The following is a 15,649-nucleotide window of genomic DNA, read 5'->3' on the forward strand; positions in this document are numbered from 1 at the left end:
TTTATTTAAAGATATCAGCCCTTCTGTTTTGAGAAGTGATCTCAGCATATCACTCAAACCTGATCTACCTGAGCATTATCTGACTCTAAGGATACAACTCCATTGACTGATATTTCTGTGATTATGTCTGGACATCTCTTAGAAGATGTGATCATATGTAATGTTTACAATTTTATACTGTGATATCATGATACAGTATATTTTATAGGAATTCAAACGAGAAACTTTTTATTAAATATCTGGCTAATCTAGGAGATTATTATGTGACAGACAGAGAATAGACCTGATGACAATGATATAAAGTCATATAACAATCTAACACAGCCATGTCAAGCTTGGCTTCAACATGAACTCATGGTTTTCCTCTGTGTGTTTGTGTTTTTCAGTGTGTCCTGCAGACGTCCAGCAGGTGTTGGAGACTAAAGAAGTTTCCCCTGATCAGCAGGAGTGGAGCTCCAGACTGGACCAGCAGGATCCAGAGCCCCCCCACATTAAAGAAGAACAGGAAGAACTCATTCAGAGACCAGTAGAGGACTGTGGAGGATCAGAATTAGACAGGAAGTTGGATCAAGACTGGCATCCACACCCAGAGAGTGATGACAGTGAAAGACACTTTGAGGATTCTAACAGGAAATCATCAGGCTACTCTGTGACTAGTAAAACATTTACAGTGAAGGGAAATTTAAATGAGCACATGTTAACCCGTAGGGGGGGTAAACCATTTAACTGCTCTGAGTGTGGTAAAAGAACTGGCTGTAAGGCTAATCTGAAGAGACACATGAGAATTCACACAGGGGAGAAACCATTTGGCTGCTCAGTTTGTGGTAAAAAATGTGCAGATAAATCAAATCTAACAAATCATGTGTTAACCCACTCAGGGGAGAAACAATTCAGTTGTTCAGTTTGTGGTAAAGAATTTAGAGAAAGAAGGAATCTGACATCCCACATGTTAATCCACACAGGGGAAAAACCATTTAGTTGCTCAATTTGTGGTAAAAAATTTAGACAAAAAACACATCTAAAAACCCACATGTTAACCCACACAGGTGAGAAACCGTTTAGCTGCTCTCAGTGTGGTAAAACAACTGGCAGTAAGGCATATCTGAAGAAACACATGTTAATCCACACAGGGGACAAACCATTTAGTTGCTCAGTTTGTGGTAAAAAATTTGGACAGAAATCACATCTAAAAACCCACATGTTAACCCACACAGGTGAGAAAGCATTTAGTTGCTCAGTTTGTGGTAAAAAATTTAAACTAAAAGGAAATCTAACATCCCACATGCTAACCCACACAGCAGAAAAACAATTTAGTTGTTCAATTTGTGGTAAAAAATTTTCAGATAAATCAACTCTAACAAAACATATGTTTACCCACACAGGTGAGAAACTATTTAGTTGCACAGTTTGTGGTAAAAAATTTGGACAAAAATCACATCTAAAAACTCACACGTTAACCCACACAGGGGAGAAACCATTTAATTGCTCAATTTGTGGTAAAAATTTTGGACGAAAATCACATCTAACATCCCACATGTTGACCCACACGGGGAAGAAACCATTTAGTTGCCCAGTTTGTGGTAACAGATTTGCATATAAATCAACTCTAAAATCTCACATACTGAGCCACACGGGAGAGCCACCATTTATTTGCTCAATTTGTGGCAAAAGATTTAGCCGGAAAGGAACTCTGACAGACCATATGACTCGTCATAAAAGAGAAAAACAATACAGTTGTAGAGTTTGTAACAAAAGATTCAGTTGGCGTAGTCAGCTCAAAAAACATAAGTGTGTTAGTGAGTCCTCACAGCTTCATCAGTCAGACTGAGGAGAGCAGAGAGGCAGAGCCTCCAGCCAAAAGCTCGACTGAACAGATGGAAACAGAAGCCGGTGGAGTGGCCCACGTAGTTGCTCAGAAGAGAAATCTGAAACACCATGTATGACTTCACACAGAAGAGACGTGAATCATTAGCAGTGTTTGTAACTGAGGAGTTGGCTGTTCAGAAACATGAGTGTGTTGTCAAGAGAAGTGACAATAAATGAAGTTGTTCATGGGGCTGCATCTGACACAATTTCACATTATTTATAAATGTATTTATTATTAAATTTTTCAATTACATGCTGAATTCTTCAACTATCCTTTTGTCCATTGTGTGTCAGGAAACAGTGAATATACCTGTTATATTTTGCCAGTGTTGAACTCTTAAAACAATTTGTTTTGGTCAGCCAACAGATATTCAATTTAGGGAAAAAATGAAATGTTTTAGAAGCTGGAGCCTGTAAAGTTTTTGTTTAAAAAAATTACTGAGACTATAAACAAATAGTTGCAGGTTAATTATTTGTCGATCGATTCATTGATTTATCAACTAATTGTTGCAGCTCCTCTGTGCAACTGCTGTTTCAGCTGTTTCAGTAACGCATTGAAAACTTAACTTTGAGTTTCATAATGTTACTTTTAGCAGATTAAACTGATTCTGCTTTTCATCACATTGAAGAAATTTACACCCAAATCATCGTTGACTTATGTTTTCCTCTTTGCAGTAATTAAAAGATAAACTTCATCTTGAAAGATGACCTTATCCACTGTGTTGTACTATATGTAAAACAGGCTGAACTGTGCCACTGACAAACACTTTATTAACATTTTAGTGTTCTTCTCGTGGAAATCATCTTTAAAAAACTCTAATGTAACTGGAGACTGAAGTGCCTATGAAATCTAATCACTTCCTTTTAGTGGAATTAGTTTTTCATGTTTCAATCAAATAAAAGTCTCAACTGAACATTAGTGTCTGTGTTTCTTTAAATGTGCCTCTTCACTGACAGTAAATAAGAACAGTAAAACAGGAGATCTCTGATTCAGCACAGAATCTGATATGTTTGAAACGGTTCACGTTCATGACTTAACGTTTCTAGGCCTTCCCTGGTGTCTTACCTGATTTAACCCACCTCTCAATGCTGTCATTATGAAGTCACAGCCATAGAAACCATCAACAATATACAGAAACGCAGTATAACAGACCTTTGCACAGACAGACACGTCATGTATCCAGAATGAATTCCATCACTGAAGCAATGTTATAAAAACCCAATGAACACAATTCAAAAGGTCTCCAAACACATCATTCCAGCAGAAGCATCAATATTAACTCATAAAATGAAGGTAAAATACATTTTACTCACTGAAACTGCTGATTATTCGTAGACAAATAAAAAAAAAACTGCTTCTGTCGAGTGGACATTCTCAGCCCTAAAGACAATTAAAACTTGTGCGAGAAATGCAACTGGGCAGACTCGACTTTCAGAGTTAGCCTCCATTACGATAGCAAAGGACTCATTGTTGGAACTGAGACGCACAGATAAACTTCGAGTCACTGAACTCTTCCTCGTGGTCCAGCCATTGTGGGTTGAAAAAACAGCTATCAAAACTATTGTCATGTGTTTTAGCATTTAGCTTAGACCTGCTAGAAAGCCTTGGCCTTGCCAACTCAAAATCTGACCAACCGTTACAATCAAATATTGACAACTGAGGTGTTATTCAGGTGGAATGCAAACTTGTTTTGAATTTTCTATATATAGACTCCTCGAGCGTCCACATTTTCCCGCCTTCAAATGGAACGCCATTAACTTGGAGTTGACGTCACTCCCAGTTCCGAGTTCCCATCCCCGATGTAATTGAACACATGATTATTAAGAGTGGACAGACTACACAACAATAAACATCTGCACCGGAACCACCGCGTTAGAAAGATGGTGTCTGATGAGAGTCCCAAACCAGGAAACCCAGAAGCGGCACATACACCAAGTACTCACCCTCCTGTTGATCGGTCAGTCTGCCGGAAACTCCTGGATGATCTCCGACTGATAAATCCACATACACCGGGTTTTGGGCTACTCCTCCTGACCGGACTCGAGAGGCGACGCTGGCCTTTAAAAAAAATTAAAAATAAGTCCACAGTGACTTTATAACGCGGTGTTTCTCTCTCCCACTGACCGAGGTTGGGGTTGGAGACTCACAGATGTACCGGCGGAAGATTTCAAACTACTGCGCAGTGGTTTGGAGAACTGTGATTGGATCAAAAGGTGCGTTCGAGGTCGACTTCGGCTAACTTCGGCTGTTCGTCAAATCTATTTAACTCACGAATATAATATATAGAAAATATTTTTTATACAGACATTCGCGTCTTTATCTCTGTGTGGCATCATGTTCTACAGTTGTAGCTTAGTAAATTCACGAGAAGAGACACTCCACTGTTATTCTGAAGGTCGGGGTATACCGGAGGTTGTCTTCCATTTCCGGGTCTCGGCGGTTCAAACACGGTTAGAGACTGGAGGGTATTGTGCGAACAACGGGAGGTGTATGATACACGGAGAGCCGTGGGGTAAAAGTAGAAGGAGATGAGATTACAACATAAATAAAACGTATCACCTGCAGTAGATTAACTTCAGAAAGAGAGAACACGACGGAGGAAATGAAAAGATTAGGGACAATGATAAAACACGACTGATGAACGAGTGAAGGAAGGAGCTCGATCGACTTCTCGTGGGAAGAAGTCCTGATGGGAAAAGTTTAGTTATCGGCACAAAGGAGGAACTGACTGCCTTTAAACACCACTGAAGAAGAAGAAGAAGAAGAAGACCGTATGGATGTTGTGTTTGCTGCAGGAGCAGAGGAAACATATCAGCCAGGTCTAAATAACGATAAAACCACCACCGGTGCCTTTTCTTCTTTGACTCTACGATCTGTTAAAGATGTCCAGGTTTCAGGAGCTTAAAGCTTCGCTCAAACGGCGGCTGCTGACTTCGGTTCGTAAAGATCTGTTCGGACATTTGGAGAGAAAAATATCCGATTATAAGAAGGAGATCGACCGCAACAGAAAACTGTTGGATCTGGTTCCAAACTGTGACTCAAGGCGGCGAGGATCAGGTTGGTTTTCTCCTCTGCTCCACAAAGTTACTGTGGTAACTTTAGTTCTATGAACACTCACTGACCCGGCAGATCAAAAATGCCTGGCCATTTAGACCATTTTAGAAGTTAAAGATGTCTGATAGTGAAGAACAATCCCTGATAATTTAAAGCCTGTATCTTCAGTTCATTTTATTGTTCTTGTGAACAGTGACATTATTAACTAGAGGTATGAAGCAAATCCAAGATGGAGAGTTGAGAAAATGTCTAAGGTGTGTTTATGTGACCAGGAATTACCCCTACATCTTCACCTTCCCCTAATATAATACAACTGTGGATGTTAACATCATGTTTTTCATGCTCGGTTTCAGAGTCATTATATCACCTGAAAACACTATCCCGTCTCACATGTCTAAGAGGATGTGGTCATATATAATATTTGCAATTTTATACTGTGATATCATGATACAGTATGTTTTATAGAAATTCAAACAAGAAACTTTTTATTAAATATCTGGCTAATCTAGGAGATTATTATGTGACAAACAGAGAATAGACCTGATGACAATGATATAAAATCATATATATATATAACAATCTAACACAGCCATGTCAAGCTTGGCTTCAACATGAACTCATGGTTTTCCTCTGTGTGTTTGTGTTTTTCAGTGTGTCCTGCAGACATCCAACAGGTGTTGGAGACTAAAGAAGTTTCCCCTGAGCAGCAGGAGTGGAGCTCCAGACTGGACCAGCAGGATCCAGAGCCCCCCCACATTAAAGAAGAACAGGAAGAACTCTGTCTTTTTCAGAGACCAGTAGAGGACTGTGGAGGATCAGAAATAGACAGGAAGTTGGATCCAGACTGGCATCCACACCCAAAGACTGATGACAGTGAAAGAGACTCTGAGGATCCTAACAGGAAATCATCAGGCTACTCTGTGACTAGTAATACATTTACAGACATGAGCGCTCCTACAAGAGAAGAGGGTAATAGTTGCTCTTTGTGTGGTCGATGTTTTACTACAAAATCTGGTCTGAAGTGCCACATGAAAAGTCATACTAGAGAGAGACGATTTAATTGCTCAGTTTGTGGCAAAATATGTTGCAGTAAGGATAATCTGATGAGACACACGAGAACTCACACGGGGGAGAAACCATTTGGCTGCTCAGTTTGTGGTAGAAATTTCTCACAAAAATCAGATCTAAGAAAACACGTGTTAAGTCACACAGGGGAGAAACCATTTGGCTGCTCAGTTTGTGGTAGAAATTTTTCACAACAATCAAACCTAAGAAAACACATGTTAATCCACACAGGGGAGAAACCATTTGGCTGCTCAGTTTGTGCAAAAGAATTTGTGTATAAATACACACTGACATCCCACATGTCAACCCACACAGGTGAGAAACCATTTTGTTGTTCAGTTTGTGCTAAAAGATTCTCACATAAATCAACTCTAACATCCCACATGTTAACCCACACAGAGGACAAACCATTTCGTTGCTCAGTTTGTGGTGAAAGGTTTGTAGATAGATCAACCCTAACAAGCCATGTGTTAGCCCACACAGGACAGAAAACACCCACCTGCTCAGTTTGTGGTAAACGTTTTTTACAGAAATCCAAACTAAAGAAACACATGCTAACCCACACTGGAGAGAAACCATTTAGCTGCTCAGTATGTGGTAAAAAATTTGCATATAGAGACACTCTAACGTCCCACGTGTTTACCCACACAGGTGAGAAACCATTTAGTTGTTCAGTTTGTGGTAAAAAATTTGCACATAAATCATATCTAACATGCCACATATTAACCCACAGAGAGGAGAAACCATTCAGCTGCACAGTTTGTGGTAAAAAATCTGCATGTAAAGCAGCTCTAAAAAACCATATGGTTATCCACACAGGGGAGAAACCATATAGTTGCTCAGTTTGTGGTAACAAATTTGCACATAAGTCAAATCTATCAAGACACATGTCAAGCTGCGCAAGGGGGAAACCAGTTAATTGCCCAGTTTGTGGTAAAAACATTGTATATAAATCAAATCTAAGAAGACACATGTTAACCCACTCGACAGAGAGACCATTTAGCTGCACACTTTGTGATCAAAAGTACACAAACAAACAAAGTCTGAAAGACCACATGACACGTCACACAGGGGAGAAACGCTTCAGTTGTAGTGTTTGTGACAAAAGATTCAGTTGGCGAAGCAGCCTTCACATTCACAAGTGTGTTAGTGAGTCCTCACAGCTTTGTCAGAGTCAGACTGAGAACAGCTCAACTGAACAGATGGAAACAGAAACTGACGGAGAGGACTGTGGAGGACCAGAACCAGTCAGGAACTCAGATCCAGATAGACAGTCTGGATTTTCCTCATATGAGAATTCAATTTAAGGGGAAACCATGTGGTTGTTAAAAAAGACATCTGAAACACCGTCTATCACTTCACACAGAGGAGAAATTTGTAGCATTTGTGGCAGAACATTTTGTTTTTGTTGGCTGAGAGATATTCAGTTTACTGTTCTATACTGCTAATCCTCATGTTTGAGAAGCTGGAACCTATAAATATTTTTGCTTTTTTGTTTTAAATATGACTGAAACTATACAATGGTTATCAAAATTGGTGCAGATTAACGTTTGTCGATCAACTAATTGATTATAATTTAAACCCAAATCTTTGCTGATGTTATGTTTTCTCCTTTGTAGTAATTAAAAGATAGACTTCATGTTGAAAAACGGATTCATCTCAGGCTTTTGCTCAAATATTGTTTAATGAGCATTGTGATTGTTTTAAATCATTTGATTTTCTCTCAGGACTTGGTGTTTTATTGTATGTAAATGAGGCTGAACGCTTTATCATCATTTTAGTTTTTTTTTCTTTGAAATGACCTTTAAACACCTCTAATGTAAGTGGAGATTGAAGTGCCTATGAAATGTAATCAGTTCTTTTTTTATAAAATTATTTTTTTATATTTTAGTCAAATAAAATAAACTGAATGTTAGCTTCTATGTTTCTTTGAATGTTCCTCATCACTGACATTAAATAAGAATGGTAAAACATTATCTCTGATCCAGCCAAGAATGTGAGGCAGGTTAATTTTTTATTGTTTTGGATGAATTATCATTTTATTTGAAATAATTTGAGGTTCTTTATTCAGGGTTTAATATTTTGTGCATTTAGCTGATTCTGGAGTAACTTCAGTTAAAGTACATCACCTTCTGTGTTCCCATTTGACAGTACAGTATGTTCAACTGTTGCAGTTTACTGTGTTCAAAAAGATTCTCCACTTTTATTCTGAAGGCCAGGGAAGTACCGGAATTAGTGTTTTATTTCCGGGTCTCGGTGTAACGCAGCTAACCTGTATGTTACAGGAGCAGAGGAAACAAGTCAGCCAGGTCTAAGTAACGATAAAACCACCACCGGTGCCTTTTCTTCTTTGACTCTACGATCTGTTAAAGATGTCCAGGTTTCAGGAGCTTAAAGCTTCGTTCAAACGGCGGCTGCTGACTTCGGTTCGTAAAGATCTATTCGGACATTTGGAGAGAAAAATATCCGAATGTAAGAAGGAGATCGACCGCAACAGAAAACTGTTGGATCTGGTTCCAAACCGCGACTCAAAGCGGCGAGGATCAGGTTGGTTTTCTCTTCTGCCGCCGGAAATGAGTTTATTAATCTGCTACTGTTACATGGAGAAGGTGCTAAGCTAAATTAGCTAGAATTAGTTAAAGAAATGACTCATGGAACTTTGCAAATGGTTTTAGCACCACTGGTTATTTAGGGGTTACAGGTATTTATGAGTTGTTGATTTGAGTAGGAATTATCCCAACATTATGGACCCCAATCTCCTCAACAACCAACCTGTGGCACCATCTAGTGGATTTAATCCGATATTGTCCCAGATAGTACTTCTGAGTGAGTACTGCTATTGTCAGGGGAGTGTTCCCTGTGTTTATCTGGCTAATCTAGGAAATTATTATGTGACAAATAGAGAATAGACCTGATGACAATTATATAAAATCATATAACAATCTAACACTGCCACGTCAAGCTTCAACATGAACTCATGGTTTTCCTCTGTGTGTTTGTGTTTTTCAGTGTGTCCTGCAGACGTCCAGCAGGTGTTGGAGACTAAAGAAGTTTCCCCTGAGCAGCAGGAGTGGAGCTCCAGACTGATCCAGCAGGACCCAGAGCCCCCCCACATTAAAGAAGAACAGGAGGAATTTGCTCTTTTTCAGAGACCAGTAGAGGGCTGTGGAGGATCAGAAATAGACAGGAAGCTGGATCCAGACTGGCATCCACACCCACAGAGTAAAGACAGTGAAAGCGACTCAGAGTATCCTACCAAAAAATCATCAGGCTACTCTGTGACTAGTAAAACTTTTACAGTGCAGGGAAATTTAAATGAAGACATGAGCGCTCCTACAAGAGAAAAACTTATTAGTTGCACTTTGTGTGGTAAATGTTTTACTACAAAATCTGGTCTGCACTACCATTTGAGAACGCATGCAGGAGAGAAACCGTTTAGCTGCTCAGTTTGTGGCAAAAAATTTGCACATAAAACAACTTTGACAACTCACATGTTGACCCACACAGGAGAGAAACCATTTAGCTGCTCAGTTTGTGAGAAAAAATGTAGACAACAATCAACTTTAACAACCCACATGTTAACCCACACAGGAGAGAAACCATTTAGCTGCTCAGTTTGTGGTAATAAATTTAGACAAAAAGGAAATCTAAAAGCCCACATGTTAATCCATGCAGGGGAGAAACCATTTAGCTGTTCAGTTTGTGGTAAAAGAATTGGCTGTAAAAATAATCTAAAGCGACACATGCTAACCCACACAGGAGAGAAACCGTTTAATTGCTCAGTGTGTGGCATAAAATTTTCACATAAATCAACTCTAACAAACCACATGTTTACCCACACTGGGGAGAAACCATTCAGTTGCTCAGTTTGTGGTAAAAAATTTAGACAAAAATCAAGTCTTACATATCACACATTAACCCACACGGGAGAGAAACCATTTAGCTGCTCAGTTTGTGGTGAGAAATATGCAGATAAATCAAATCTAACTAGACACATCTTAACACACACAGGCGAGAAACCGTTTAGTTGCTCAGTTTGTGGTAAAACGTTTACACAAAAGTCAAGTCTAGTAAAACACATGTTAACCCACAGGGGAGAGACAACTTAGCTGTTCTGACTGAGGTAAAATAACCAGAAGCAACAAGAACTGGACAAGATGCATAGCAGTTCACACAGGAGAAACCATATAGCTGCTCAGTTTGTCGCAGAAGAAGAGCAGATAAATTGTTCAATTATATTCTGAATTACTTTTGTCCGTAGGGTGTCAGGAAACACTGAATATCCCTGTTGCACCTTCCCAGTGCTGAAATCCTAAAACAATTTGTTTTGGTCGGCCAACAGATATTCAGTTTGGAGAAAAAAATAAAATAGTAAATCCTCACATTTGAGAAGCTGAAACCTGTAAATATTTGGCATTTTTTCTTGAAAGATTATTGAATTATTATCAAGATGGCTGCAGATTCATTTTCTGTCGATTGACTAATTAATTATCAAGTAATTGTTGCAGCTCCTCTGTTCAGCTGCTGTTTGAACTTGAAGCAACTAGAAAACTTACTTTTAGCAGATTAAAGTGATTTTTTTTTCTAAATCACATTTAAGAAATTAAAAAGCATTTTTTTTTGTTGATTTATGTTTTGGCCTTTGCAGTAATTAAGACAGAATTATCCTTTATCTCAGACTTTCACTCGAAAAACGTTTAATGAATAAAATGATTGCGACTTTATGTTGTACTGTATGTAAATGAGGCTGAACTGTGTCACTGACAAACACTTTATTTATTTCCTAATTTATTTTTCTCTTAGAAATCATCTTTAAAGAGTTCTGATGTAACTGGAGACCGAGGTGCCTGTGAAATGTCATCAGTTCTTTTTTATGGAGGAATTTTTTTATGCTTTAGTCAAATAAAATTCTAAACTTAACATTAGTGTCTGTGTTTATTCTCAGCACTAGATGCCACTAAATCCTTCAACTGGTCCTTCAAAGTTATCAGACTCCACCTGCCTTCACATTAAATATGAAATACAAGCTGCATATTATTGACAGTGGAAAAACCTGCTTTTTATTAAAAATATATGATAAGGTCTAATAAGGTCTAACGTTACTGATATATATGTTGGCGTCATTTTAACACCTTTAATTTGAGATTCTTATTCTGGGGTTTAGTATTTTCTAGTAGTTGTAGTTTCACATTGTCAGGGTCAGTGTTTCCACTGTTGCCCACATTAGAATATATTTTGTTATGAATACATTTATTTTATTTATCCATTTAGCATTATGTTCTACTGCTGCAGTTTACAAAGTTAGAACGAGATTATCCGCTTTTATTCTGAAAGCCGGGGCGTACCGGAAGTTGTATTTTTTTTTCCGGGTCTCGGCGGCTAACCTGAGACTGGAGGGTTTTCTGGGAACAACGGGAGATGTAGGACTCTCAGAGAGCTGTGGCCGAAATTAAAAGATGAGACTGCAACTGAAAATGTATCCAACTGCAGTAGATTTACTTCAGAAACAGAGGATATGACGGAGGAAATTAAAAGATTAGAAACGAGAGGAAGACCGTTAAAGAACATACCGGAGTGACGAACGAGTGAAGAGGAAAGAAGGAGCTCAATCGACTTCTCGCGGGAAACAGTCCTGATGGGAAAAGTTCATCAGCACGATGTTGTATTTGCTGCAGGAGCAGAGGAAACGAGTCAGCCAGGTCTAAATAACGATAAAACCACCACCGGTGCCTTTTCTTCTTTGACTCTACGATCTGTTAAAGATGTCCAGGTTTCAGGAGCTTAAAGCTTCGTTCAAACGGCGGCTGCTGACTTCGGTTCGCGAAGATCTGTTCGGACATTTGGAGAGAAAAATATCCGAATATAAGAAGGAGATCGACCGCAACAGAAAACTGTTGGATCTGGTTCCAAACAGCGACTCAAGTCGGCGAGGATCAGGTTGGTTTTCTCTTCTGCACCTTAATAAAAAATAGTTTGGTTCATATTTGGTGCATTTGCTGTCTAAGAAAATTACTTCATGACAATGATATAAAATCATATAACAATCTAACACAGCCATGTCAAGCTTCAACATAAACTCATGGTTTTCCTCTGTGTGTTTGTTTTTCAGTGTGTCCTGCAGACGTCCAGCAGGTGTTGGAGACTAAAGAAGAAGTTTTCCCTGAGCAGCAGGAGTGGAGCTCCAGACTGGACCAGCAGGACCCAGAGCCCCCCCACATTAAAGAAGAACAGGAAGAACTCTGTCTCATTCAGAGACCAGTAGAGGACTGTGGAGGATCAGAATTAGACAGGAAGTTGGATCCAGACTGGCATCCACATCCAAAGAGTGATGACGAGGAGTCAGACTTTTTTGAACCCGAGAGTGATGATGGTGATAAAGACCACGAGGATCCGAAGAGAAAATCATCAAGCTATTCTGTGACTAGTAAAACATTTACAGTGCAGGGAGATTTGAATGCACGCATGAGAGCTGAAACAGGAGAGAAGCATGTTAGTTGCACTTTGTGTGGTAAATGTTTTACCACAAAAGATGGTCTGAAGTGCCACTTCAAAACTCATGTTGGAGAGAAACCATTAAGTTGCTCAGTCTGTGGGAAAAAATTTAGACAAAAAGGAAGTCTAAAAACCCACATGTTAACTCACGCAGGGGAGAAACAATTTAACTGCTCTGAGTGTGGTAAAAGAACTGGTAGTAAGAATAACCTAAAGAGACACATGAGAATTCACACAGGGGAGAAACCATTCGGCTGCTCAGTCTGTGGTAAGACATTTGCATATAACTCAAGTTTAACAGCCCATATGTTAACCCACACAGGGGAGAAACCATTTATCTGCTCAGTTTGTGGAAAGAAATTTGCATATAAATCAAATTTAACACAACACATGTTAACACACACTGGGGAGAAACCATTTAGTTGCTCCGTTTGTGGTAAAAAATGTGCAGATAAATCAACTCTAACAAAACACACGTTAACCCACACTGGGGAAAAACCATTTAGTTGCTCCATTTGTGGTAAAAGTTTTAGACAAAAAGGAAATCTAACACACCACATGTTAACTCACACAGGGGAGAAGCCATTTAGTTGCTCAGTTTGTGGTAAAAAATTTGCACATAAATCAAATCTAACAACCCACATGTTAACACACACAGGGGAGAAACCATTAAGTTGCTCAATTTGTGGCAAAAGATTTAGCCGGAAAGGAACACTGACAGGCCACATGACGCGTCACAAGGGGGAAAAACAATTCAATTGTAGAGTTTGTAACAAAAGATTCAGTTGGCGTAGTCAGCTGAAAAACCACAAGTGTGTTAGTGAGTCCTCACAGCCTCATCAGTCAGACTGAGGAGAGCAGAGAGGCAGAGCCTCCAGCCAAAAGCTCGACTGAACAGATGGAAACAGAAGCTGGTGGAGTGGCCCACGTAGTTGCTCAGAAGAGAAATCTGAAACACCACGTATCACTTCACACAGAGGAGACGTGAATCATTAGCAGTGTTTGTGGCTTAAGAATTGGCCGTTCAGAAACATGAGTGTGTTGTCAAGAGGAGTAATTCTGTCGACAGACCAATTGATTAATCAGCTAATTGTTGCAACTCCTCTGTGCAGCTTCTGGTTCAGCTGTGTTCCACTAAAGAATTAAAAACTTAAGGCAACAAGAAAACTTAACTTTGAGTTTAACACAGTTACTTGTAGAAGATTAAGAAGGGATGTTGCTTTTGATCACAGTGAAGAAACTCAAACCCATATGTTTGTTGATCTTATGATTTTCTAGCCTCATCTGGTTTGTGGTGGTTCCTCTGCAGATAACAATAAGACTAAACTAGTATTTTTATCCCGTCTAACTGCTGTCATACCAGAAAATCTAGATGTATCGTGCCCAGGGCCCACAGCAATCATTTAAAAGATAAACTTCTTGAAAGACAGCCTTCATCTCAGGCTTTCACTCAAAACAGTTAAATGAGCATCATGATTATTTAAAATTTTCACATTTTTTCGTGGAAAAACCTTTAAAAACTTTTAATTTTGTAGCTGGAGATTGAAGTGCCTATGAAATGTAATTAGTTCTTTTTCATGGAAATATTTTTTCATATTTTAGTCAAATAAAAGTCTAAAATGAACATTAGTGTCTGTGTTTCTTTAAAAGTTCCTCTTCCTGGACATTATATCAAACATCTGCACTGAAACCACCACGTTAGAAAGGTGGTGTCCGAAACCAGAAAACATAAAATCGGTATGTACACCGGGTACTCACCGCACCGTCGGTCAGAAACTCCTGGATAATCTCCGACTGATAAATCCACATAAATCGGGTTTTACTCCTCCTGCCCGGACTCCAGAGGCGACGCTGACTTTTTAAAATCCACACTGACCGACGACACCGAGGCTTTGAGACACAGATTTACCGGAGGCGGGTTTCAAACTGCGCAGGTGTTTTGAGAAACTGTGATTGGATCAAAAGGCGCGTTCGAGATCGACTTTGGTTCACTTCGGCTGTTCATCAAATACATTTAACTCACGGTGGGAAAAGCTGCTTTTCCTTTTAAGTATACGAGTGTTCCCCTCAATATGTCTGACTGACTCAGACAAGGATATGATGTTTCTATTAGTTTTCTGACTCACATGAAATTTCGGTCATGTATAAAAGGTCGATGTGTTCAGGTGTATGAGGGAAGAGTCAGACATCAGAAAACCTGCCACAGCAACACTTTCAGAGAGATCCTTGTTTTGTTTTTTTGTTTTTCTTTCTGTTTCATTGAGAGTCACAGATTTAAACTTAGAGAAAAACCCAGAAACTGAAAACCACTCAATCTGAGTTTGCATCAGATGATTTTCAGTTCAGATCCTTTAATCTTTGAAAATCTTTCAGAACATTGAATCTTCTACAGACCAAAGAAATGATAAATCACCTGAATCACGATGAAAACATGATGATTTCCTTTCTCTGCCGATTCGTTAGCTCAGCTGGTGTCTTCATGAACATCAGTTATAATCATCATACCATTAAACATGACACAAGCTAGGAGAAATTAAAAATACAAACAAAATCAGCGCTTGGGTTTTAGGAAGTTAATTCTGAGCAGCAAACAGCTGATGATTAAAGTATGGTAGAATTTACTGCCGTTTCCCTCCAGACAAAAGACCTCACGACTAAGGTTAGAGTCAGTTTCTGAAACCTGAAAATTGGATCCTTTACTTAAGAAGAAATGTTAATACCTGTCAAAGCTGGCTCATAAACCACAACAGAGACAGAAAACAACATGAGTCAGCAGCTACAGCTACAAATAACATAGAAGAGGATCAATGTAAGAGACGACAACAGAAAGAAACCACTGCTATCAACTGGTCTGTTAGAGAGAGTGAGCAGAGCTCACCTGGCCCAGGTGTGGCTCATGCACAAACAGCACCTAACGCCCAGGAGGGGTCGTCACATACCAGGGTAAAAACACTATCATCAGTAAAATGCACATGAAGTGTGAAAGGTAGTGCAAAGTGGAACTATTTTAACTTGGATGTTGTGTAGTTTAGGCAATAAAAAACATTTTTATTGATTAAACGTGTTTGGTGTCTAAAATCTGAATAATCAGATAAACGTGAACTACAAGTATGAAGTACAGCACTGGAGGAAATGTACTTATTGTTCACCGCTGAATTTATGTTGTAATGT

General features: G+C 39.1%; 3 protein-coding genes across 10 annotated transcripts in view; all 3 read left to right on the top strand.

The window, feature by feature from the left end:
* Nucleotides 1-2,780, top strand: part of LOC108891237 (gastrula zinc finger protein XlCGF57.1) — a 7,631-nt gene extending 4,851 nt beyond the window's left edge. The window contains exon 2 of the mRNA XM_051069521.1: nt 387-2,780. Within this exon, the coding sequence (XP_050925478.1) occupies nt 387-1,828 (1,442 nt within the window). The 3' untranslated portion in view covers nt 1,829-2,780. The remainder of the gene's footprint in view (nt 1-386) is intronic.
* LOC108891238 (oocyte zinc finger protein XlCOF6.1-like) overlaps nt 1-10,888 on the top strand; it is a 21,693-nt gene extending 10,805 nt beyond the window's left edge. Inside the window, exon 3 of the mRNA XM_051069635.1 lies at nt 8,996-10,888. Within this exon, the coding sequence (XP_050925592.1) occupies nt 8,996-10,095 (1,100 nt within the window). The 3' untranslated portion in view covers nt 10,096-10,888. The remainder of the gene's footprint in view (nt 1-8,995) is intronic.
* The window catches only part of LOC108891235 (gastrula zinc finger protein XlCGF57.1), a 32,553-nt gene extending 17,008 nt beyond the window's left edge, over nt 1-15,545 (top strand). The window contains exons 2-4 of one of the 8 annotated variants that reach the window (XM_051069475.1): nt 4,280-4,757; nt 8,367-8,533; nt 12,096-15,545. In XM_051069475.1, coding sequence (XP_050925432.1) covers nt 4,750-4,757; nt 8,367-8,533; nt 12,096-13,330 — 1,410 coding nt within the window. In that variant the 5' untranslated portion in view covers nt 4,280-4,749 and the 3' untranslated portion in view covers nt 13,331-15,545. Of the gene's footprint in view, nt 1-4,279; nt 4,925-5,572; nt 7,902-8,366; nt 8,534-11,685; nt 11,924-12,095 lie in introns of those variants that run through there. The other 7 variants (XM_051069470.1, XM_018688345.2, XM_051069448.1 and 4 more) reach the window with 7 other exon arrangements.
* Nucleotides 15,546-15,649: the final 104 nt, after the last annotated feature.

The sequence above is a fragment of the Lates calcarifer genome, linkage group LG3 (genome assembly GCF_001640805.2).
Source record: "Lates calcarifer isolate ASB-BC8 linkage group LG3, TLL_Latcal_v3, whole genome shotgun sequence".
NCBI classification, from domain to species: Eukaryota; Metazoa; Chordata; class Actinopteri; family Centropomidae; genus Lates; species Lates calcarifer.